The sequence below is a fragment of the Stegodyphus dumicola genome, chromosome 9, assembly GCF_044657685.1.
Source record: "Stegodyphus dumicola isolate Sdum_Otavi_A_Nest chromosome 9, ASM4465768v1".
Classification (NCBI taxonomy): domain Eukaryota; kingdom Metazoa; phylum Arthropoda; class Arachnida; order Araneae; family Eresidae; genus Stegodyphus; species Stegodyphus dumicola.
In genome coordinates this window covers 65565510-65591790 of record NC_140776.1, presented here as the reverse complement: position 1 = coordinate 65591790, position 26281 = coordinate 65565510, and the positions used below count along the sequence as shown (strand labels likewise).

General features: G+C 30.3%; 1 protein-coding gene across 1 annotated transcript in view; it reads right to left on the bottom strand.

Moving 5' to 3' along the window:
* LOC118195958 (midasin) overlaps positions 1–26281 on the bottom strand; it is a 589327-nt gene that overhangs the window by 523851 nt on the left and 39195 nt on the right. Inside the window, exons 7-12 of the mRNA XM_085823548.1 lie at positions 25629–25841; positions 22046–22281; positions 21616–21730; positions 20498–20649; positions 6882–7059; positions 4262–4374 (exon numbers count right to left, since the gene is read on the bottom strand). Coding sequence (XP_085679674.1) covers positions 4262–4374; positions 6882–7059; positions 20498–20649; positions 21616–21730; positions 22046–22281; positions 25629–25841 — 1007 coding nt within the window. The remainder of the gene's footprint in view (positions 1–4261; positions 4375–6881; positions 7060–20497; positions 20650–21615; positions 21731–22045; positions 22282–25628; positions 25842–26281) is intronic.

Genomic DNA, 26281 nt, shown 5'->3' with positions numbered 1-26281 from the left:
GTTGGTAAATGCCAGATGAGAAAAACTAAGGACCGTTTGCAAATTTTGGCGAAAATTAATTACTTTTATGGAACAAAAAACATTTTCAAAAAGCCTAAAAAGGAATTTTAAGGGTCACATGAACCCTGATAATGGGCTAATTATCAAATTAACTAAGAGAAAACTCTGGAAAAAAATATCAATTCTGCTACAGAAATTTATAACAGTACAACATTCATAATAAACATTATTTCTTGGCATTTTGCAAAATAAAATATAAAAGTTCAGAATTATGCAAATTAGAAAAAATACTTAATTAATAAAATTATTTATTATAATGCACAACCACATAATGAAAGACTTCTAAACTGCACTATTTATTCTCAAAAAGCCAATTATACATTCCAGACAGACAGGTAATAACACAAGTACATTGCAGTAACAGAGATTGGAACAGCTTGCTAACAATTTGAGAATAAGCTCATAGTTTGATAAAAACTGTATCAAAATAAGGCTGATAAAATATTTTCTTGGAATAATAACCCGAGATGCTACAAGTGTGGGCAAGGGCACCTTATTGATACTTGTAATTTACCTATTGATGAGAAATCAGAAATTTTTATACATAAATCAGAACATATGTGATGATACAAGAGTTGCTCCTAAACTTTAATGGTCTTCCAAAAACTTCAATTCTGCACATAGGAAAAAATCTCCATCTTGTAATCATTCTGCATATGCACCACGAGAAAGAAATGCTGAAATGATCACACCTATATTTATCAGCATTGATATTATTTACTTAATCACCAATCACTGACATTGGCAAGAATGTCAAAATCAAGGTGTGATAAGCTTAAACTAGCACTTGTCAAAATTATGCAAAATGTTAAAATTAACTAAATTTTGCAGTTTCTAAGCTCACTAGGACTGGGTATTAGAAATTACATGACTCATCTTCACTTTGCCCACAGATGATCACAGTTGAGCAGTAAAGCACAGAATCACAGAGATGAGATTGACACTGAGTTCAGTCTCAATCTCATCACTGTGATTACAATATCTAATCACAGATAACTAATATCTGCTTCTATATGCTTTAGAAAATTATTTTCTGTGACTTTTATGTTTCTCAATACACTCTACTGTAAGATTACACTATTTTTCAGATTTTTAGAAATCTTAGATAACCTATAGACCCATCTGACTCTCTACCAGCAATGAATAGCCTCTAATTTCTCGAAAAGACAAGGCCTTTCTTTTCTTTTTATATCACTATCATCACCTGTCTCAAGAATCAGATCAGGACTTTTTAATATCAGGCTCAATATGGACTTACGTCAACTTAACTGTGAAGTATTGCACAATGCAACAGAAACCCAGCCTAAACTCTCTCATGTTAAAGTTCAATAAAATAATTTATCATGAGTTTTATCATTTATCACTTTTAATTTTATTTTGAAGAACATATTTGGCACAGAAATAACACGAAGGGACTTTTTTAATATAATAAAATAAAAAAAAGTATGTATTATAACATTCAAGAGGATTTCAAAAACAATACCAAAAAAATTCAAAACAAATCAGATTGATAAATTGGAAAAGCAATATATTTACTATATGTGATAAAGCAATTCAAAAACTCATTCTTATAATAAATTAGTCAATCCAAGAACCTCGCATATAATTAATGTAATAATATTAGCCATATGGTACTTATATATCAACACAACCATCTCGCGATTTTTTATGAATGAAAAAGTAAAAATTACATATCAGGTGCAAGTTGGTGGTTTATACAACTATCTTTAAAAAGATTCCCAAACTATTGATATTTATCATAAGTTGGCAAATATTAACATATGAAAAGAAAACATAATTAGCAATTTAAAATGCAAATTTTAATTATTGAATAAAAAATAAAACAAATATATTTGTTTCCAAATTTTTCCACTTTTTTTTTTTTTTTTTTTTTTTTTTTTTTTTTGCACTATTCTTCTTCCCATGTACACAACGATCTGTTTTTCCTTTAAAAAAAATCAGAGTTGTAGAGACTCAGGATCATCTTGCAGAAACTTAACCGAAGTTTCTTCCATTTTTGGCAGATGCCACAAGTGCATATTTTAAAATTATGCTTAAAACTGACTTAAGACAAAAATATCACAGTTTATTTATAAAAACTGTACGAACTTGGAATATTACAAAAAGAATGCATATGCAAATGAGAATGTTGTTTGCCTGAAGAATAAAGTGCATGGTTTCCAGAATTTGCCATATTCTAAAAATTTGACTGTTAAAGTCAAAAAAATATTGCAGTTTGTTTATAAAAACCATAGAATGAAAGGATAAAAAAATATATATATTTATGCAATAACATAAAATACTGTTAATACACAATAATATAAAATGAAAAATTAAATACAGTTAATCGTTGCCAAGCACAGATTTGTGGAACATGATCTTGAACATGTTAGTAATAACTTAATAGTTTCCATTTAATTTGCCCTCCACTAGAATTTTATTCATATTGCAGAGTGTCAGTTGCATTGGTATGGCAAGCTACTCATTAAAAGAGACTATTCCATATCCATGTATGGCAACTGTACTTGGTACTTCCCACTAACTAAATGAACCAAGCTAAGCTGCAATCATTTCATTCACATTAGCAGAGCTGTAATCACATATTTAATACTTATCCAGAGCTTTAATCACATATTTAATACTTATCCAGAGCTTTAATCACATATTTAATACTTCCACATTTGTATTTCTTTTAATTTCAGAAATTTAACATGGCATCTGAAAGAAAGAGTGAAGATGATAAAATAACAAGAAATGCAAAATTTTGACATTATCTCTGAAAACTGAAATTTTAAGATAAATTGGAAATCAAAAGAAAAAAAGAAAAAAAAATAGCTATAAATGAATTTAGCATAAGAACAATAGGGGAGAATTAAGAAAAGATTTGGTCTAGTGCCAAAGTTTTCAGCATACTTCAGCAAAGGTTGCTCAAGTTGCGATAAGAATTCCACAACTGGGAAAGAAGGAAAATACATTAAAAGCTTGAACTAACAAAAGCAACTAGCAGTGAAAAGTTTTCAGATATGGAAGAAGAACAAATCGAAGAATTCATCAAAAAATATCAGATGAAGGATTAAATGATTTATAACACCAGCTGACAGTGAAAGCAGCAATAGTGAAGAACATAAAGCACCTTATAGAAAGTTAAACAAACTGTTAAAAAAAGGAAAAGGAACTGCACATTTCTGCCTGGAAACTGACCACAGGAAGAAAGAAAAGGACACTTTACACCAGGCAATGAAAAACCCTGTACTCCTTACTGCAAAACTTTTCAAAAATTGCATTCAATAATTGTCACAAGCAAAAATCACCAGCTTTTTAAAAAAATAACTATATCATGTATCAACTTAGTAAGCATAATAGAAATAATTTGAACTTCTTATTTTCAATATCAACTTTACCTCAAAGAAAAGAAGAATTTTAAAAAGAATATATGACAGTTATTCTGCCTTCTTGAAGCTTTCACAAGAATGCATCAGATTCCTGTATTTATACAAAGTATACAAGGGCTACTTGACTAAGCTCCAACCAATTTTGATGAGAGAGATACAAGGTGAGAAAACTAAGAATATGAGTGCCTCATATCCCTCTTTTCATAACCTCAGCCTCTTGTGAGGATTTTTGGCTAAACAGATTTTAAGTATCTCCACATCATAAAGACATTACAAGCACAAACATCGATGCTTTATTTCACATTTAAATCCAGTTCTAATGATGCAAAAATCAGTTAACCCTTAATAATCACCAAAACATAGGGAAAGTAAAGCTTTAATATGATAGGCTCTCTACATAAGACAACCTGGGTAGAGAGATTGCATGTTTTTTACTGTATGTCAAGAAGCGCGTGTATAGTAACTGAATATTATTCCCCACATATAAATATCATTTTTCTAATTTCAATATATAAAAATAAGTATGTATTTTACGCTTAATTCCTTATAACAACATTTAATAATTAACAGGTCAGAAATCTGACTCTCGCTGTTAAAAACTTGGTCAAGGGTTTTATCAGTTCATTAACATACACAAAAATTAAGGAAACGATTTACTTATACTTTTGTGCAAGATTAAATTTTTGGATTACAAAATAAGAAAACTGAATTCCAAATTTGAATCAAAAATGGAAAAAAAAAAATTATATGTATATATCAACATATGAATCAATATATGAATAACTGGAATTAAAATTTTAGTAACTAACATTTCTATTGTTTTAATATCTTTTGCTTTTCTTTCTAGGTAAACTCTCCCAATTTTAACATGGTCTGCACTTTTTTCAATTTCTGGTTTGCTCTTCTTACAGAAATATTCTGCCTATAATAAACACAAAAGAAAACAAAGTTAATTATGTACAGAGAACAGTTGGAATACCTTTAACTTCTCAAAATAGTATTTGTTAAATAATGTTTTCAAATATACTATTTTTGTTAACAATTTATAAATTCATAAAAACATTTTATTCACACCTGAAACAGTTCCATAAGTTATTAACTAACAACTGTTGCTGAGGAAAATTTCTGTGGAATATATAAATAAAAGCATTACTGAACTTTCAGCTACAACTTGAAAGTTAATTTTTTCTGATAGTCCATGTCAAATACGGTAACTGTGATGAGATTTTTATGTTAAGATAAAAATAAGGTAAATTAATAAAATTACCTGATCCTCTAATGATAAAAAACAAATATTATATCTTTAGCTAAAAATTTAAGTAAATTATAAATAGAAATAAATATTTATCAACCTTTTTTACTTTTCTTAACGACTGTAAGGTCATGTTTATTAGCAAACATATTGTATCTCAAATAAATAAATGTACTTACTAAATAAAAAATATATATCATGCATAAAATAATAACATTCAGTTTGGATTAAAACAAATCATTATGTAAGATTTCAAAAAATTGGTTTAAAAAATTAGTCTTGCAATTATATTACAGAAATGCATATACTTTGCAGAAATACATAAAACCTTCAGAGAATTTGAATGGGTGTCACTTATAAATGAATGCCATTATCCTTTAACTTTCATACATGAATAAGAGAAAATATAAAAAATGGTAATGTCATTTGTATGTGATATAGGAATAACTAAATTAAATAAATTCAGTTTTCTTCCAAGCTCAACAGGTAAAAAGTAGCTTGCATGAAATAACATGAAAGCAAAAAACTGCAATTAATAAATAATTATGGTAACTTTGAAATGCAACTAACATAATCAGTGAAGTTGAAAAAGATAAATCGATTTAACAAGAAGAAAAATTGCTAATTTCATTGACTGTATAAGCTCATAACGTCTCCTTTTAATTATGCAATACTATTATCTATTTAAAAGAGGATAGCAATTGACATGACAGTATAACAAAACAAACCAATATTCATCAAAAGTTTTAAAACTCACAAAACAAATCATTCAGTTTTTACCACTTAGGAAATAATCATGATGCATTAACAGAATTTGAAAATATCTCGAATTCATTTCTTTAAAAAAAAAAGCTTGCCCCCACCCAAATCCACAAAAAAAAAAAAAAAAAAAAAAAGGTCTACACCTGTGGTATCCATACATGAAATAGTTTCAGAGGATATGTAAGAAAAAAGATGTACTGGTGATCATAAATGAACTGATTGAACGGAACAGAAAAGATAAGCTGTTGTAAAACTGGCATTTCTAATCAAAATATTTCGTTATGAAAAATCAAATAAATTAAATTCAATCTGAAATAATTTTAATTTAAAAAGATATGAATGTTTCAATTCAGTTTCAATGTAAATTCAGTTTAGGTATACATTTTGTGTCGAGAGGTAGCCGATGCACAACAATTGGTATATTTTAAGAATCCTTAACAAAGCAAGCAGGTAATTGATTGGGCCTTGCTTTTCGTGACAAAATTTTATTTCTGCCAAGAATATGGGATAATATAACATCTGAATAGACTGAAGACAACTTTTGAAAAATATTTTTCCGAATGTGAAAGAGATGACAACTTGATGATATGGAAGAGATTCCTTTTCACAGAAAAATATTTTTAATGTGCATTTTTATCTGTCAAAGAAAAGTTTAAGTTCATTAAACTAAAAATGGATTCGTCACTTGAGGTAAAATTTGAAAAGAAATTCCTCATCTCATTCTGAACTGACCTGAAAGAAGAATACCGCAAACTATTCAAAAAAGCAATGACTATTCTATTGCCATTTATACATCATACTAATGGAAAGAGCTTTCTTGGCCTACACTTACTTGAAAAATAAATATAGAAACATATTTTACAGCATAAGTTTCGACATGAGATTGCACTTTTTCATTTTCAGATCCAGGTTTTAAATTATCGAGTGCTGCTAAACAGCCTCAAAGTTCCCATTAAATGTGCTTATATGTTTTTAATTAATTAAATGTGTACTGATGTACATCATTTCTGCATAACTGGTAAAAAAATTAAAATGTATTACAGTCATCATTATTACTGTACCTATAGATACTATAAATGTTAGTAATTATATATAATGGAAGTGCAAAATGTAAACCAGTAATGATAAGTCAAGGGGTACAAGAATAAAAGAAGGTTGAGAAACGCTGATCTATAGCAAAGTTAAAATTCATTAGCTAAAAGATTCTTGATGCAAAATTACAGGGAAAATGCATTAGTACGATAATTGAGTCAAAAGTTTTCTTTACTTTAAAGAACAATAAGAAGAGATTTTATTCATATTGTAAACTATGAAATTTTAATGCAAAAATAGAAACAAAAGTATACTGATAAAAAATTTGTAAAGAAAAATAAGTGGCAGTAACACTCGATTTATATTATAAAAATTATACTCACTTTTGCTCTTGGTATATTAAATTTTACTCCAACTGATTCTGCAGTATTTAATTGTGTTTTAGGGCATTGGATATGATCACAAAAGCATTCTACCGCATTTCGGAAAACTGATATTGATGTTTCAACACTAGTCACATTGAAACCTTCAGTAATTCTGTTGCAAAATTTGAACAAATCTCTGGAAAAAAAGAAAGAAATATCCATAAAATAATGAAAAATATAAAATTATACTTTTTGTGAAACTTTTTTTTTTTTTTTTTTTGAAAAGATTGGACTGAAAAATTATATAAATCCTACAGTTCTAAAAATTATTAACAAAGTTTCATGTTTCTTTAAAATAATTTATTGTTATATGTATACTAATAACTACTAAAGATCTTTAAACATATATGGAACAACATATTCAGAAACTGAGCACGGTAAAATATTAATTCTAAAAAGTAATAAAACAGAATGCACTGAATGATAAAAACATTATAGAAATCTCATGAAAAGAACATCAGTCTTCCTCAAAAAAAGTGACAGCTTATACACATAAAACAAAACCTTTTCCAGCTACAATGGATTGGAAACCTTGGTTCATCATAGCCTTGTATGCAAACCTATCCCCGATATCAGGTCTATATCTATGGATCTGATATACCCCTTGACCGTATTATACAGATATTTAACAAAACATAAATCAAGACTCAAGGAAACAGTGGATAGTCTGCAGTTCAGTTAAAAATTCTTTAAGTCATATTCTGGTTTACATTCTGTCATTCTGGAAAGGAGCAGTAGCCTAGAAGGGCTATTAGTCTCAAAACGGCATTTTGTGGCATTTCACTACACTGCTGTCACAGCAGTGATGCATTAACTTCCTAAAATAAACTACTCTCTTTAACATGCATAATTATCACAAAAGGAATGCCAAGTTATAAAATGCTAATAGCAAGCTGGATATAATGGTTTATTCAATAAAGATACTAAAGGACTTGATGTTGCTCATAAGAAGATATCAATGCCATAACACAGTTACTATTGTCAACAAATCCACCTTGGCAGTATAGGTCCATGGCCTCAGGCCCGATATACTAAATCCATACATTAAGGGTCTCATTTATAAATTTATTAAACTAGAAGTTCAAAATGATGCTCTCTTGCTCTTACCTTCTTTTTGGAAGAGCTGAGGTGAGAAGCCTAAAGAAATTAATTCTTAATACAATATTGTACAATTTCATGCTCAAGATTTTTGCTGTTTTAGTAACAATAGATATTGTCTCCCAACATCCCCTGCACGCATGCTAGTGCCATTCCAACAAAATTAAAATGACATAACTGTGCAGCAGCCATGCTGAAACTGGGAGTTTCTAGAGAGGTTTCCCGCTGTGCAGCAAAGCTATCTCAAATGAAAACCAAACTGACTAAAATTCACCATATAAAATTCAATCAACAGGTATATCACAAAATGTTTAAAATCTTTAGATCATAAATCTTAAATTTTTTTAATCTTTAAAATTTCCGACAGTCTCGCATGCTGGAGATAATTTTTTTTTTTTTTTTTTTTTTTTTTTTTTTTTTTCTGTACTGTGTTGCCTTTGTTTGCTTTGAAATCATAGAGTTTGTTTATCAAAAATTCATTACAGTTTAACAAAATATGAAACAGGTAATAAAACAAATTCAAAATTTAAAGTTTGGGCTTACAGTTGCCCATGTTCAGTTGAAGAATTACATTATTCAAAATATAATGGCTCTAGGTACCGTCAATTTTTCACAATGTGATAAACATACATACGTTGATACAGATTCTTCATTATTTAACTTTTTTAAATATAATACAAGGTGATAATATTTGGTGGCAACAATTTTAAAAGTGATTAGCCATTTATAGTGAAATGCCCCAGAATGCCATTTTGAGACTAATAGCCCTTCTGGACTACTGCTCCTTTCGGCTAATAGCTAATGTAAATACTGTTATGTGGATAAACTTAGAAATGTGCCATACATTGCTGTAAAACAAAATTAAATATAAAACATTATAACTATTGATTTAAAATTATAATTATTAATAATTATAATTGAATATTAATTATATATCATAATGATAGTTATAATTTTAATTAATAATTAATATTATTAATACTATTGATTAAAAATTACTTGGATCTTCATAAAAAGTACTATAAAGGTCTAGAGAAAATTTAAGACTATTCAAATCAAACTTAATAATTTTAAAATTTCTAAACACACATATTCACTAACAATCTGCCAATAAAATTATAAAAGATTTCTTCTAAATAATTGCACATAATGAATAAACATATTATTTTAAAAATCCAGTGTTAAAGTAAATGAAATTATTGAAACTTGCCTTATACTTTCATTCCACTACCTGGCACGCTTAAATTACAATATTTCTGGTGGTGATACTTTCACTTACAGGCAAAATCAAAGTCTAAGACAAATCTTCATTAACCCTTTTCGAATGGGAGTGCCATATATGACATGGCCAATTGTTCATCTGTGGAGGGCATGATGTCTGAATCTCAGAGGATTAGTGCCTAGCTAGGCTGCTGTAATGTATACATGGGTACTTTTCCATTTTGCTGGCGCAAGCAATAAAGTCGCCGAAAATGGTACAACCGATGCCAAATGGCATATCCTTGCTGGTAACCTTTTATGCCTCATTTCAAAACCAGTCACAGCCATTTCTTACCAGATTTATTGTTTCTTTCAATACTGGCATATAATTACATAGAATTTTTACCAGATAGTTTAATTTAATGCCCTAAGAACATTCGAGGTAGTTAAGTCAATAAGGATGTAATCGCGCTGCTCATCCGAAGGCGAAAATATAGAAAAGGCAAAGTCAAGGGTTAAATTCATCCATTCTAATGAGAATGCACTAGTGAAGTAAAGCACTGCAGCTTTACATAATTTCTGAGTAAGCTATTCGTACGAATAGAAATAATTATTGCTTTTAAACTTGTATTCCAAATTAAGATTTAACTTGAAATTAATGTAGATAATTATTCAGATAATTCGATTTTTGTAGCGTAGTTTATGTGAGATGAGATCACTAGGGGTCACGTGATATGACACAGCGAATCAAGATGTTGCACCATGAAAGCACAGTAAATTCTTAAATTAAATGTCTTTTTACAAATTTATAGTCTTTATTTATTGTCTTTTTACAAAATTTGAAACGATATTAAAATGTTTATGCCTTCCAAATAAAAATTTCTTAGAACTAACATTTGTTAACATTTTTTATGTGTGTACTGTGTGTTGTTGTCAATAAAGTCTACTTGGCGAGATTTGCGCCGGCCAAACAGAAAAGTACCTATACATGACAATCAAATGGGACAAAACATAGATATTTTTAATTCTAATGCTGCCCCATGTCCATGGTACCAAGATAAATGGTAATTATGAATCCTGAATGTTGACTTGGGCTGTTTCATTTGATTCTGAAAGATAGATAGTGGGATTCAGTAATGTAAACAAAGCATGCTGGGTCTTAATGCATGTGCATTTTCATTTATGTTTCTTTCAAAAGGCTTTCAGAGGGAAGAGTATCTCACGTTAGTGCAGTTTTTAATTTCTTATTGTAGGTAGAGCAGGGTTTTTTTTTTTTTTTTTTTTTTTTTTTGTGAATGCAAGTTTTTTAGCATTTCCCCTCCCCCCCTCCACCATTAAGATGTCAAAACAAAAGTAGTATTTATACGAAGTTGAGTAAACAGCTTTATAACAAGAAGATTTGAGTAGCAGTGATGTCAGTGGCTTAAGCAGTGAATTGCCTGATTCTGATACAGGCACTTTATAGCAGTGTTTCTCAGCTGGATTTACTTCAAGGACCGGTAAAATACTTCGGTACATTCTCGCGGACTAGTAAGTTTAATAATTCGACCCATTGGCACAATTTTTCCACATAAATAAATACGAAACTAGTAAACTATTGTTATTGGAATGTAGATGCTGTTGTAATCGATTGTTGGCCGATAACACTTTGGATTTCGAACAGATAGCTGGATATTTCGCAGACTGGCAAATATTTCTTGTGTGCAGGTCTGTTGATTAGTACCAGTCCACAGACTGGTGGTTGAGAGACACTGCTTTATAGGATTCAGAACTCCACATCTGCTCCATCTGCAAATGACAAATGATGTCATACACTAAAAGATTTACAGCCACATGCTTTCATTGGTACACTTGGTATTAATTACAATGCAATAGATGGTGAATGTGATAAAGAAAATTTTTTCTGCCTATTTTTCGACTGATAAATTTAATTATGAAGCAAACAAATAATTTTGCAGATTTTGGCCTGCTACGAGATCCAAACCTCAGTCGGTTGTTTCAAGATTCTCCTGGCATTTCACATTTCAGTCTAGTGTCACACGATAAAATGAACATTTGTTTAGCACTTGTTGAGAATAATCACACGTACTCCCCGTTCTTGTCTTAATGTCATGTATTTTAACTGTAACTGTTTTATACTTTTGCTTAGGTTGATCTGGCAACAGTTGTAGTTGTTCTCGTGTGATGCCATGTGGGCGTGAAATTCCATCTTTCAATAAAACCTCTACTTAATTATCATCGGCCTCTGATTCACTTTTTTTAAATCTTTACAGCAGAGCGTGGTTCTGATATTGAACACGCTAGAGGCGAAGCATTTATATTTGTTTTGTGGAACTTATTTGTTTGGAACGGAATCGCGCGTTAAGTGAAATTTGAAATGGTAGCACGTGATGAGAACACATTAAGCGCCGTGTAGAAGCTGTGTTTGCAGCCAAAGATCTTGATAAATATTTAGACGTTGAAGCGGATGAAACGAAAGTTGCTGAAATCAAAGATGCAAAAAAGGCTTACGCATTGCTGCTAATCCTTCTAGATGATGCCATATTGGCGACCATATCGAGTGAATTTTCTGCATGTGAAATTTGGAGCAGTTTAAAGAATAAATACCATAAGGTGAGTGCAGTTAGTCAAATATTAGTACGAAAGAAATTATCGACACTGAAGAAACGCCGAGATTGCAGTATGCAGTCACATATAAACGAACTGTTGGCTATCGTAAATGAACTGCGGCTTTCGGGTGCTGAAATCAAAGATATGGATGTGATTATTTATTTGTTGATGTCGCTACCTTCTGAGTACGACATTATTAAATCGACGATTGAGAACCAGCCAAATGAAATGCTTACGCTGGACTTTGTTATGCAAAGGCTCTTGAATGCTGAAGAATTGCAAGGTGAGAGAAATTCTTACGATTCTCGTATTTCTGGCTCAAGTAATAACGTAGCTTTTAGCGCTGATAAGCGTGATATCATCTGCCACAAATGTAAAAGTAAAGGTCATATTGCCAAGCTTTGCAAGAAAAAATTAGTTTGTTTTGGATGTGGACGCCCAGGGCATTACAGGAAGGATTGCAGATTTAAGCATAAATCAGATTATAGAGAATCGGCTGCAGTAACATTCATGGTTGGTGAACCTGTTGGAAATTTCATTCTGGATTCTGGAGCATCTACACACATGTGTAATAAAGGTGAATGGTTTGAAGAAATTAAACCTTTTTCTGGAACTGTTGCATGTGCTTCGAAAAATGATGTTTTAAAGGTAGAAGGTATTGGTACAGTACCTGGAACATTAAATGGAAGAGAAATATTACTTAAAGATGTGTTATATGTGCCTGAGTTGAACGGTCAATTAATATCTGTGAAGAATATTCAAAAAGCAGGTTACAGTGTAATTTTTAAGAATGATGTAGCTGTTATTGAAAAGAGGATTGAAAAATTTAAGTTTGCTAAACTCAATGAGAAAGGACAGTATGTGAGTCAATTTGAACCTGTTAAAGCTTCAACATACATTGCAAATCATAGTGTAGAATTATGGCACAGGCGCATGGGGCACTCATCTGATAAAATATTAAAAGAAATGGGTTTGCCAGTATCTGAGTCACCTTCAAGCTTTTGTGAAGAGTGCATATTGGCAAAACATTCCAACACTCCTATGAACAAAGGTCCTAGAAGCAGAGAGCATGTGCCGATGAGAATGGTACACACTGACATATGTGGTCCCATTGATCCACCCACTAGGGAAGGTGAAAAATATTTTGCTACAATCATAGACGATTTTTCTAGATTTACTGAAGTGCATCTCTTAAAGCACAAAAGTGACATAAATGAAGTGTTTAAATTGTTCCTAAAGCAGAATTCTGATGTCTACAAAATTCGGTGTGATAATGCCAAGGAATACGTGTCTGGTGAACTAGCTCGTTATTGCAAAAAAAATGGTGTTATGATAGATCCTGCTTCTCCATATTCACCTCCTTTAAATGGTGTGGCTGAGAGAGCCAACAGATATCTTTTAGAGAAGGCCCGTGCTCTAATATGTGAAGCAAAGCTTTCTAAATCCTTCTGGGGCTACAGACAGCTGCATATCTTAAGAATAGAATTCCAAATCAGACTGTTGAAAATGTACCTTATAAGCTCAAATATGGGAAGCCGCCTGATTTGAATATTATTAAGGTGTTTGGATTTAATGCATACATGAGAGTTCCTGATAACTTAAGAAAGAAATTGGATCCAAAATCAAAAAAGATGATTTTTATTGGATACTCTACCATGGGTTATCGTTTACTGGACCCAGTCACAAATCGTGTTGTGGTTTCTCGAAATGTGTTGTTTAATGAAGAGAAAAAGAAATGTATCTCAGTTCAAGATGATTTTTCCATAGAAAGTAAAGATCCTGCTAAAGATGAAGTAGTACATGATTCAAGTGATGTAGAATCCAGAAATCTTGAAGAAAGTCATGAAGAAATTACTAGGCAAAGAAGAAATATAAAATTACCTGTAAAGTTGAATGATTACTTTGTGTATGAAGCTAATGTGGCAACTGTTGATACAGTAACATATGAGGATATAACATCATTGCCAACAGAAGAGCAAGTCCTATGGAGGAAAGCCATGAATGAGGAAATAGCTTCTCTTAATAAAAATAAAGTGTGGGAGTTAGTAAACTTGCCAAAGGATGAAAAGCCAATATCCTGTAAATGGGTGTTGCGCATCAAACGAAACAATGTTTACAAAGCTAGATTGGTTGCTCGTGGCTTTGAACAGAAGCCAGGTATTGATTACTTTGAGACCTATGCTCCTGTAATTAGTACATCATCACTTCGACTTGTGCTGGCTATCTTTGTTCAAAAGAATCTTGAAATCTATGCATTAGATGTAAAGACTGCATTTCTGAATGGTGATCTCCAAGAAACAATCTACATGGAACAACCAATGGGCTACAGTGACAACGGTGGTCGTGTGTGCAAGCTTCTTAAGTCTTTATGGACTTAAGCAAGCACCGAGGCAGTGGTTCAAGAGATTTACTGATTTTATAATTCTGTTAAACTTCCAACAACTTAACTGTGAAGCATGTACTTTTGTAAGAAGAACTAAACAGAGTGAAATATTTATTGTGCTGTATGTGGATGACTTGCTAATTGCTGGGTCTAATGATTCAGAGGTAAAAATTGTGATTGAATTACTTAGAAATGAATTTGAGATGTCCAGGGCTGAAGTTGCAAATGAATTTCTTGGAATAAGTTTTGAATATTCACAGAACAAACTTACTTTAGGCCAAAAATCTTATGTTGAAAAATTGTTAAATAGATTTAGAATGTTAGATTGTAAGCCATCTGATACTCCTCTAGTGCCTAAGTCAACTTCATCAAATTTTGTGAATGGTGAAAGATTTCATGGCCCTTATCATGAACTTGTAGGTGCTTTGCTGTATCTGTCTATGACAACTCGTCCTGATATTCTGTTTTCTGTGAACTGTCTGAGTCAGATACAAGAACAACCCACTAACAGTGCTTGGGCTGGTCTGAAGCAAATTCTTCGATATGTAAAAGGGACATCTGAATTGAAATTATTATTTTGTAAATCTAATAGTGTTGGTATTATGTTAAATGTTTATGTTGGTGCTGATTGGGGATCAGATACAAATGATAGAAAATCTATTTCAGGGTATATTATTTTCTTAAATGATTGTCCTGTAACTTGGTCTGTTAAAAAGCAAACATCTATTGCTCTGTCCTCTACTGAGGCAGAAATTTTGGCTTTAGCAAAAGCCATTCAAGACCTAACTGTATTTTATAATGTATCTAAAGAAATTTTAGGAGTCAACAATATTAAAGTTTCAGTTTATGAGGATAATCAGTCTGTAATTAAAGCAATATTGAATGAAAGTAATTGTGCTAGACTAAAACATTTGGATATTAAATTAAAGTATATTAGGGATATTGTAAAATTGTACGATATAAATCTCGTATATGTTTCTAGTGAAAATCAGTTAGCTGATTTGTTTACAAAATGCTTGCCTAAACCAAGATTGTGTTATTTAAGAGATAAATGTAAAATAATATGTGATTAAGGGAGGGTGTTGAGAATAATCACACGTACTCCCCGTTCTTGTTTTAATGTCATGTATTTTAACTGTAACTGTTTTATACTTTTGCTTAGGTTGATCTGGCAACAGTTGTAGTTTTTCTCGTGTGATATGTAGAAACGGGCTGTGCCATGTGGGCGTGAAATTCCATCTTTTAATAAAACCTCTACTTAATTATCATCGGCCTCTGATTCACTTTTTTTAAATCTTTACACCACTAAATATGCTTATGGATACAAAAAAAGGAGGAATCTAAAAATGTACTTTACGACAAATCAGGTAATTGCTACTCTATATTTTAATAAAATGTTGTGAGATAGATTTTTGAAGATATTGCAATATCTAATTTACACAAGGGATTAATGCTAAAAAGTTGACAAACTGAAACTAATTATTGAGCCACTTGCACAAAAATTTTAAAATGTGTATAAACCACGAAAAAAAATGTGCCTGTTGAAGAATCTTTGTTTATGTGGATAGGAAGGCTAGGTTTTAGACATTACGTCCCATCAAAACAATCCTGATATGGAGCAAAATATATTAATTAACTGAATCTGATGCAAGTTAATGTTTGGAATATATACAGGCAAACATACCAATCTTATAGCAAGAGGTGGCCTATGTGATGAAAATGTTGTGAAAAACCCTCATAAGTAATCTTTTGGGAAATGGCTACAGCTTTTATCTGGATAGATTTTTCACTTCACCATCACTTGCATTAGATTTATCTGATGTAAAAGAAATGTTTGTGGCACAATCATGAAAACAAGGAAAGGTCCCATCAAAATTGAGGAGGCAAAAACAACGTAGAGGTGAAGTATAGTAAAAATATGTATCTGGTTGCATTTAAAGATAAAAAGAACAAAGTTTTACTTTTAATTACAATGCATGGACAAGTAAAAAATTCTGGCAAATAAAATTACAAAAAGAGAAAAAGTTTTAAGAAACCAGACTGCATATTGCAGTACAATAAAAATATGGGAGGGATGGATATTAGTTATGCAGTCACTTCTCATTATCCATCTTACAGAAAGTCTTTCAAATAGTAAAACTTTACTTTTGGGGGTCCTCAATATTACGATCTATAATGCTCCTGTTTTATACAATGTAAAAAATAATACAAAAAACCATTACTTCAATTTTTATTAAAAGTAATCGAACAAATTACAGAAAAGATCATGTCAAGAGAATGTGAATTTTAAGTATCAGCTGTGCTGATGTCATTTTGCCTTTGGGGAAGGTATTTTCCATCTCCAATTCTCAATGAGAAGAAACAAAAAATTAGAAGAAGATGTATTATTTGCTTTCAAACTGCACAGAGGAAGCGAGCTTCAGGAAAAACATCTTACTTTGAAAGCAAAGATTGTAATGTAGGACTCTCCATTAACCCAAGCTTCAGAATATATCACACAGAAAACAAATTTTTACTTTGATTGTAGAATTTTAATTTAATTTAAATTCCATAAATGTGTGGATGTGCCTACGTTGGTTTTTTGCTTTATACTAAATAATTCAATTGTAGTTTAACAAGTACTGAACATCTGTTTTAAAATTCCTCTTACATCATCTATATATATAGCATTATAGCTGCAAAAGTTGTATTTAATTCCATAATTCACCAAGCATAAAGATAAATCCCCTTTCTGTAATATTTGAAAAAAACTGAGTTGTTTGACATAAAAATCAGGGTTCGTACACATTTCTGCACACGAAAATTAAGTACTTTTAAGGATCATTAATGAAAAAATTAAGGACCTATGAGCAAATAGGTACTGAATAAATTCAATTAAAAATATTATCTATGCCTGAATTTCACTTTTGTGATACCATCCTAAAAATAAAACAGATCTCTAAGTAGTCTGCATTATTACTAAACATGAATTAATTAACATAATTATTAAAAAATTTGAGAATAAAATAAGCTTTATGCAATTTATCAAATAGCATTAAATATTTTACACTTACAACAGATTGACATATTTGAAAGAAGATAAGTGACATTTACGTTTTACCCACAGTTAGCTTTATGTTGATTTTTTTAAATGTCTCATTTTGTCACATACTTGGTCAGTCTAGAGGTTGAGTAAATAGCAGGTAGATTTTATGTCAAATGGCATAGGTTAAAATGAGAAGTAAGATCATAATCAGCATGATTCAGAACAAAAGACTGAATGTTGTTACTGCTGCTGCTTGTCTAGAGAGAGACCTGCTCATTAGAACAAACCTGAAAGGCCTGATGTAGGCAGGTGTCCTGATGTAGGTTCGCAACTGTTGAAAGTTAGTCGGGCTCTGTTTGATGCAGTTCCTGTCGTAGCTTCGTGTAGAGTTTCAGGGGTTGTAACCCAGTTAATATACTTTAAGATTCCAATAAGCCATTAAAGAACCGGAGATGATAAGTAATTTTGTATTATTTTAAGTCTCACTAAATTCAAAGAATAAGTTTTACTTCAATTTTTACGTTTTTGTGTTTTATCTTGTGACCTCAGTGAGTATTAATGAAAGGCAATACGTAGAGATTTAATACGTAGAGATAATTTTTAAGGGTAAGCAGTTAGTTATAAATAATTAAATTAGGTAATTAGATAACCTTAGTCATTATGAATTTAAATGGGCATAATTAAATTTTATTTTTTAACAATATTTGTTAAAAAAGCCCTATTAAAATCTAATCAAATTTCACAGTTTAAAATACATGTAATTTATAACACTGATTCTAAAACGATATTAGGATAATTACACATTAAAAGCTACAAAACATTTACGTTTTGTAACAACAACACTCAACAAAATATTTATCCGGCATTTTAATTTGAAGCCTTCCCAAACATTTTGGTTAGTTTATATCGATTTCCTTCTCTTTAAGCATCTTTTCTAACAATTAGAGATTTGTCTCAAAATGCAAACCAATGCTCTCGCTAGTTTCTGCATCAACCTAACTGCTTTATCTCCTAACTTGTCAACCTCTCCACAATGTACCTATGAGGGTTTACTTGATCTGGTAAAAGTTAAAAAGTTGAAAACCCAACTGATGTGAAGCAAACTATCGCTATGTCTGAAAATAACTAAAACATCAGACAAAGGTTTAAATAAGCCTCTTATATAAAAAGAACTTAGAATACAAAGGCAGGTTCTAATGCTAACAAAATCATTTACAGCTCGCAGTGACGTAATTAAACAAGAACAGCCAAATTCGAACTAAAACTGTGGAACTAGTGGTCAAAGATTATACAATTTAATTTAAATTTAATCTGGCTCAGTAACTCTATCATATGAGGAAATAGAAATGGGAAATTATAGTAAAGGCTAATATCATAAAGAATTGTGTAATTTTCATAATAATAACTGCACATTTTCTTGGAAGAATAATTTTCTTTGTCTTTATTATTTTCTTTCTTCAACACGTTTCCTTTTCATCTTAGAATTTTTGGATTTAATTAAAGATTTCCATTATTCTAAAAAACATGAAATGCATAGAAAATGGCTAATTTTATTTCTTTAGTAATATAAACATTCAGAAGAAATACATATGGTAAAGGCCAGTTACAGAGCTACTGTGGCAGAATTTTTAGAATTTAGTGACACACCGAACAACAAAATCTGGAAATGGCAAAACTTTTAGAATTTAGAGCAGGCATTGGAAGCAGAATTTAGGCTCCACAGAGATTGCATCAGGTGGGAAAATGCCTAGTGCCAGCTCTGTGTATGATGCATTAAAACATATTAGATGAATCTTTTAAATTGCAAATTTTCAATTTCTTTATTAATAAAAAAATCCCTTTCTATAATGCTTGCCCATGTGACAAGATTAGAAGCATTTTTGATACTTTCTATGCTTGTGTCTAGTGAAAAGTAGAGAAAATAAAGGGAAGGTAAACATGTTCAGAAAATGATTCTAGTATCAGGAGTAAAACATTCAAATATTATGTTTTCATTGTTCTTCCAGACGTTCTTCAAAAAGTAAGAAATTCATCGCAAACTTTCAGTAAAATACATCCATTACGTGTTGATACCATGGAGACATTTTTAATTTTGTCACATATTCCTTGAATCTTCTAGAATCGCGTGTCTACAAATCTTGCCTTCAAATCCTTCTAAACTTTCCAAGCTGCAATGGCTAAAATACTAAAGAAAAATTACCCCTACCAATTCAGTAACTGCAAAAAGCCAGAAATAGTTTGGGAAAAAAAAGGAGGGAAAAAGGGTAAAATTTATTTTATAGAGAAAACTTATACATATTCTGAGAATTTTGAATATTCCGAGACAATTACATGGGAAAAACTTTTACTATGAACAAATTAAAAAGAAGATATTTTTAACTAATTACATAGCTAATTTTGCTTTTGCTAAGAGCCATTTCGTAAATTGTGCTTTATAGCATTATACCTTCTTTATTTTTCAGAGTCAAAATATTGTATAAGTTGCCAAAATGAAATTTTATAATATGACAGTGAAAATTTAAAATGCTTTATTTTAATATTATTTTTTTAAATATAATTTCAATATATTACCATTATTTTAATGAAATTTATCAATGTTAGGATGTTTAAAAAAAAATCGTCCAAAAATTCTCAGACCTCGGAATTAAAAATTTTTTATAGAAACTGATCTTAAAATCGCCAAAATGCTGATAAGTCACCAAATTTAGAACCGTTTAATAAAAGAATTCACATCTCCAAAGGCGAAAAGTTGTTTAAGAACTCTTTATTAGAAAAAATAAATTTCGAAATGCTTATATCTCACTTCATGCTTAGAAACTCGAGTATCCCATCAATTATATTAGAAATAGAAACAAATTATAACCCATAAACCCATTCAAAACATAACCATATATGCCAGTGAATCGCCGAAAATATTCCCCCAAAATGCTAATTCACACTCAAAATGGCAATTGAAAAAAGAGACAGAAATTTCAGATGATTAAAATTAAAGACCTTCTGCTGATTGTGGCCAAAATTAAGGACTTTTAAGGACCAAAAATTGATTCCAAAAAATCTAAGGACTTTTAACGACCGTACGAACCCTGAAAAATGTGCTTCTGTTGAATATTTTTGCAAAATTAGGCATCATGGAAGCTCAGTGCTCCGTCTTATGGTGAGATTTGAAGATTGAGCTACCATCCGAAAAGGATTAAGTAAATATAATATCTAAATACTTTGCTGCAAACAGAATTTCAAAAAATCAAATACAAGACATACCTAGTTGAAATAAGGCGGCCATGTCGACTATATGTATTGAATGCCTCATCATTCGCTCCATGATCATTTGTTCCATCCGAAGAAAATATTGAGTAAACTTCCAATATGCGATCAATTATAGGTTCAAGAATTGGCCATTTAATTGCTATCACCTGAAAAATGCAGTTACATTACATTTTTAATAGAACTTTTTTTATCAAAAATATGACATGTAATAATGAGCTTAAAAGTTGCACAAACAAAAGTACACAGAGAATTTACACAAATATCAAGTTGAGAAGATGCCTCAGTAAAATTGTATGCTGAGAAGGAAACTTTCTATGCTTTACATTAAATACTTTTATGCTTTTTATTTAAAAAATAAATAAATAAAAATTGAATTATAGACTGGTGCTTAATACTGATAGCCTATATGTTTCATAATTTATCATTTAAAGTCCATTTGTCTAAAAATTTAATCTCAATTCAACTGTTTTAATATCTGGAATAAAATCAAGAAAAATCAAAATAATCAGATGATCATTAAAAGGTCTGTAATAATAAATCAATGAATAACCATAGACAAATGAAAAAAAAAGTTGTTGTAGAACCTAATCCAAAATAATGTTAAATGATGAAATTCTGAAAACTAAACAAACTAGCACTGATAAGAATACTTATAAAACAAAACAAAAAATGTGCACATTTTACACACTATATGGAAATTGGTAGAAATCATAAATGACACACAAATGAAGATATAATTATCTGATCAAATTTAAGTATGCAGTTTTCATTACTTTTAAAACAAAAAGAAATCATTTAATAAAAATTCATATCAGTTTGGATATTCAGAAAATAAATCATTTGGCAACTGAAATAAAAACAGAAAATTTTTCTTAATAAAATTTAGCACGTAATTGCATAAATGAATATAATCATGTTGTTTCGCCAAGCTGAATGGGTAATACTTAACACCAACTGCTAAGAAAACATTTCCTATTATTTGCACAATATGCGCTCGCATTTACTAAAGCAAAATTTTGAAAAAGCTAAGATCAGAGGAATTAAAAAACATATTATTACAGTATTAAACATATATTACTATTTTATAGATAACAGTTACATAAATACTTTACCTTCTCAAGTTCTTGTTTGGGAAAAGGATCAATCATAATTTTCCTCCACTGTTTGTTAATTATTTCTGCATTGTTTCTAAATTCTAAATAGGAACCACCAAATCCACTTAGTAGCCTAAAAAATTTAACATAAAGCAAAAAAGTATAAGCCACAACATGTTACACTGAATTATGACAGAAATTCTCCAACAGATTTTGAAGCAGAAATTGCAATATGTTTTTACTTATTGCACTATTAAATTATATCACTAAAACAAATTAATTATCAGACTATCAAAACAAATAAATCATTCCTTAAGCAGATGTATTAAATTATTTGGAAGCTAAGAAATGAGCATTACAATTTTTTCCCTTTTAATTAATACTTTTAATTTATCACTGCTTTTAATATTTTACTATTTTAGAATTTCACAGAATAAATAGGTTTTACCTTTGTGTTGCAAACAATTGAAAGCCTGAGGCAGCTTTGATAGGATGGGCATGGCCCGGTAATACTATTGTCCTAGATTGCAGGACAGGAACAAGCAATGACACGACATCCATTGGAGCACAATCAATATCCTCCAAAAGAAGCCAATGTCCTTCTATCATAGCTTGGACCAATACACCAGATTTCCAAATAAATTCACCAGGAACATCGGTGCAACAGTACGTTCCTAATAAAGTCTAAATGAGAAAAAGGAATGTTACCTGAAGCAAGCTAAAAATAAAAATATCAAACGTAATAAAAAAACGAAACTTTACTGTCTAAAAAATAGTATATTTTTATGGTAATAATACATACTGTTTTTCATATGAAGAGAAAAAAAAAAAAAAAAAAAAGTACCAGAATCTTCTATACTGTGTACATAACATATTTATATAATTAGCACTTCACTTAACTTGAGAAAAACACGTTTTTCAAGTTATCATAAATTACCTACTCTTACATTTTAAAAACATGGTTTATCATATACTACAAGAATAATTAATTACCTTGATGAAAAAAAAATTTATTTGATATCCTTAGAATTGGTTTTAAATTTGTATCAAACAAACTAAAAATCATAAACTATGCTCAATAACAATGAGTAAAAAATTTATTCACCAATACAGTGAAACCTCGATTCATGAACTTAATTCATTTCTTGAATTGAAATGTTCATAAAACAAAACAATTTGGTACTCGCAATTGCAATTTGGTATTCATAATCATCTTCGCACAGTTTGATGAATTTTAAGGAAGAAAAGGAACAATTACTTTTATTGTAAGAAATTATACATTACATGCATACATGCGTATACATACATATCCTACATGTCAACTATATATTCATTTCAAAAGACAATCAGTAAACCTAGTTACAAATGAGTTTTTGCTTTTGTGGTGGTCCAAATTTCATAGCAATCACTTTGAGAAAGAATTCAAAGCATTGTTCTTTTAGCAATTTTTTGACAAAATAATGTTTTCTTGCAAAAATTTCACCTCTCTCTCTTCTATTATAGAAAAATCCTACAAGCACAAATTTTGAAATTGAGTTTAAGACAAAAAATAATTAAAATTTTTTTAATATATATAAAAGCCACTAAATCTTGGTATATAATGAAAAGAACCTATAAAAAAAAGGGTGACATGAGAAACTGAATATTTATCATGTGCATGGTTTCCTGAATAATTCATATGTACATGGTTACCAGAATTTGGTATATTCTGAAGCTTTAATAATTTCTACTAATGTGATTGTGATAATAATAAGTACCAACAATTTTCACAACAGGAATTAATGTCAAATGGGTTAATTTGTTTCTGAACCACACAGGATTGATTATTTAAATCTTACAGTAGTAATTGTTGCATAAGTTCATACAGTTCAAAGCAGCAAATTTAAAACAAAAAAAAAAATATTGAACTGATAAAATAAATGAAAACCTAATATTTTACTACAGATATACAGATAGTGGAAGGCATGAGTGAAAAATGATGAGGAAGATGTGAAGTTCCCTTCTATAAAAACATTTGGAGTAATCATATTCTACTTTTTCTCTGTCTCTTACGTACCATTTGACTCTGCTTGAAACTGACTGTCTCTGAATCTCCATTTCACTAAAAATTTGTTCTTCTTTTTGGTTAAAAATTCTTCTTGGTTACGTTTTAAAATGCTTCTGAAGTGAAAAATCTTTGAAAATATTTGCTTGTTGCAGTTTGCTAGTACTTTAGTAGGCTGATATTATGTGAAAACATTACATCTAATCTCATTTCTCAGAAATTCCACAGATCTGAGAATAAGGATCATTTTTTGTTTATTCCTCTTCTCCCGAAGACATTTCATCTAAAATTAAGTTTAAATTTAAATTCCTTAAATTTAAACAAAATTTTGTTTAAATTTAAGTTCCTTTTGTTGCTGCTTCTGTAGCTGAGGTAGTTCTTTTTTGTTGAGCTCATTTTACGGGTCATGCATTCAGTGTAACTTCCTAGCCCGTTGTTTTGCCTCCAAACTCAATATCACTAAGAAAAAAGTCTTAAGTCTCACTGCACTCAAAGTCTCTGCCTGGGACCGATTCTGTGCCATAAATTGCTCCAGGCTAAATAAAAGGTTCTGTAAATCACTTTCTGGCAGGCTTTGGTAAGGAAAATTAAAGAAGTGGAAGATATTAAAGTGATGTTTCCAGAAGTCCCCAAGTATTAACTATGTGGCATAGGTTACTTCAAAACACCATTGAAAATCATATGTTGCTGATTTAAGTGTTTTTAACTCTAATCATTATCTGAGGCATTTTTAGTTTAAATAATTTGTTTGTGAATAAAAATGTTTGTGAAGTGAGGAATTCATGATCACGAGTTCCGCAGTGCATTTCCTTTAAAAGGCATTTATATTAATTTCATTGATAGTATCAATATTCAAAATATTAAAACATAATATGCAAATATAATTCTGTATAAAAAAGCACATCTAAAAAGAAATTCATAAGTAACATCACTTTAACCTTTTTCTCTCTAAACTACACATTTCACTTTTTTTAAAGCTTTAAATTTAAGTAAATAAATAAACTTTTAGTTATATAAACATGAGATGTCCTTGAATATTAATGAATTTTTAAATAATAATGAACTATTTTTCTGTTGTTAGTATTAAAATTTTTTGATACGTAATGTGCCTAAAACTGAATTTTATTCAGTACTTTCAGATTATTCACAACTCTACTGAAAGGTTATGAACTTGACAGTGACTTTACACAGAAGCATTTGTTTGGTAATCACTGCATTATTTCAAAGCTGCATCTATTGCTGTCTATTTTTTTACATTCTTCTTTCTTCGTACAAGACGTAACAAACTGTTAAAAAAAATAAAACTACACAAATTTTTCATCACGCACAATCTTGGCAACAAAATCCCCAAGCAACTAAGGAAAAAAAAAAGGAGGCACAAAATGCTTTTTAAACAAACCACATTATATTCTATTCATGCATAAAGCTGCATCCAACATTTCACTGAATATGGCAAAACTGCAGTACGTGGTCCGCTGCTTTGTTAAAATGTTAAAATTCCCATACGAGGGATCAGTACACTGGCAATTCAGTCACACTGGCAAATATATCCACGATGTATTCTATATTAAGTGTAAAGTCATCTGGGGAATGTTATATGCAAAAATGGATTGCCACATCATGCAATGCCATATAAGAAATTTTCAGCAACATGGTGAATGAATACTTTTCCATGGCTTTTCAATGGGAGTGTGGATAATTAAAAAGTACCTTTAATTATATTTTAAGTTTTTTCCCCCATCAAACCACTAATAAAGATATTGTTATAACATCACTAATTTGTTTAGCATTTAAATTAAAGTTGAAAACAATCTTAATTTTAGAAAATGTACTTTTATTTTTTATAATATAACCTAGAAAAAACTTTTAGAAGTTATAGTTTAATAATATTAAGATGGCCAGCTTTTAAAAATTAGGCCTCAATCAATTAGCCCTTTTTTTGCAGTAGAGATTTATGCATCATAATAAAGAAGATGATTATTCTAACCTTGCTATCCATGTGATCCCCCAGCTGTATCTTTAAAAGATCTTCAAATGGCTTCCTTCCAGTTAAGCTAGCCAAATATTCTACTAAAGAAGTCTTTCCGCATCCAACAGGCCCTTGTAATAAAATAGGTTCACCTGATGAAACAGCCAAAGCAAGAGAATGCAGAGACTTCAACACACTAGGAACACAAACCAGTCTCTCAACTCCCAACACCTTAAAAAAAAATACTTTAAAAATTTTTAATTCACCATATAAGGTGCTATAAGAAACAATTTAAGAAATGCAAATAATTCATAATGTAAGTTGTTACATTCAAAATTTACACTATAAAACTAATTCATATCATACTTTATATGGAAACATTTTTGTGTTAAAAATATCTTTCATTTGAGGTTTTAAAAATATTTCTGAAAAACTTGAATTTAGAATTCAGAAATCAGCAATTCTGCCATTAATGAGGTGAAAATCAAACAGGAAAACTGTGATAAATAAATAGTCTTTCCCTGTACAACTGAAGTATATTTTCGATGATGACATCTATAAAATACTTTTTAAATGGGAAAACCTGCAAAAAATACTTTACAAATGACAATTTTGATAAAGTGAAATTAAAACACTAACTCATTTAAGTTTATTAATTTCAATCACCAGTT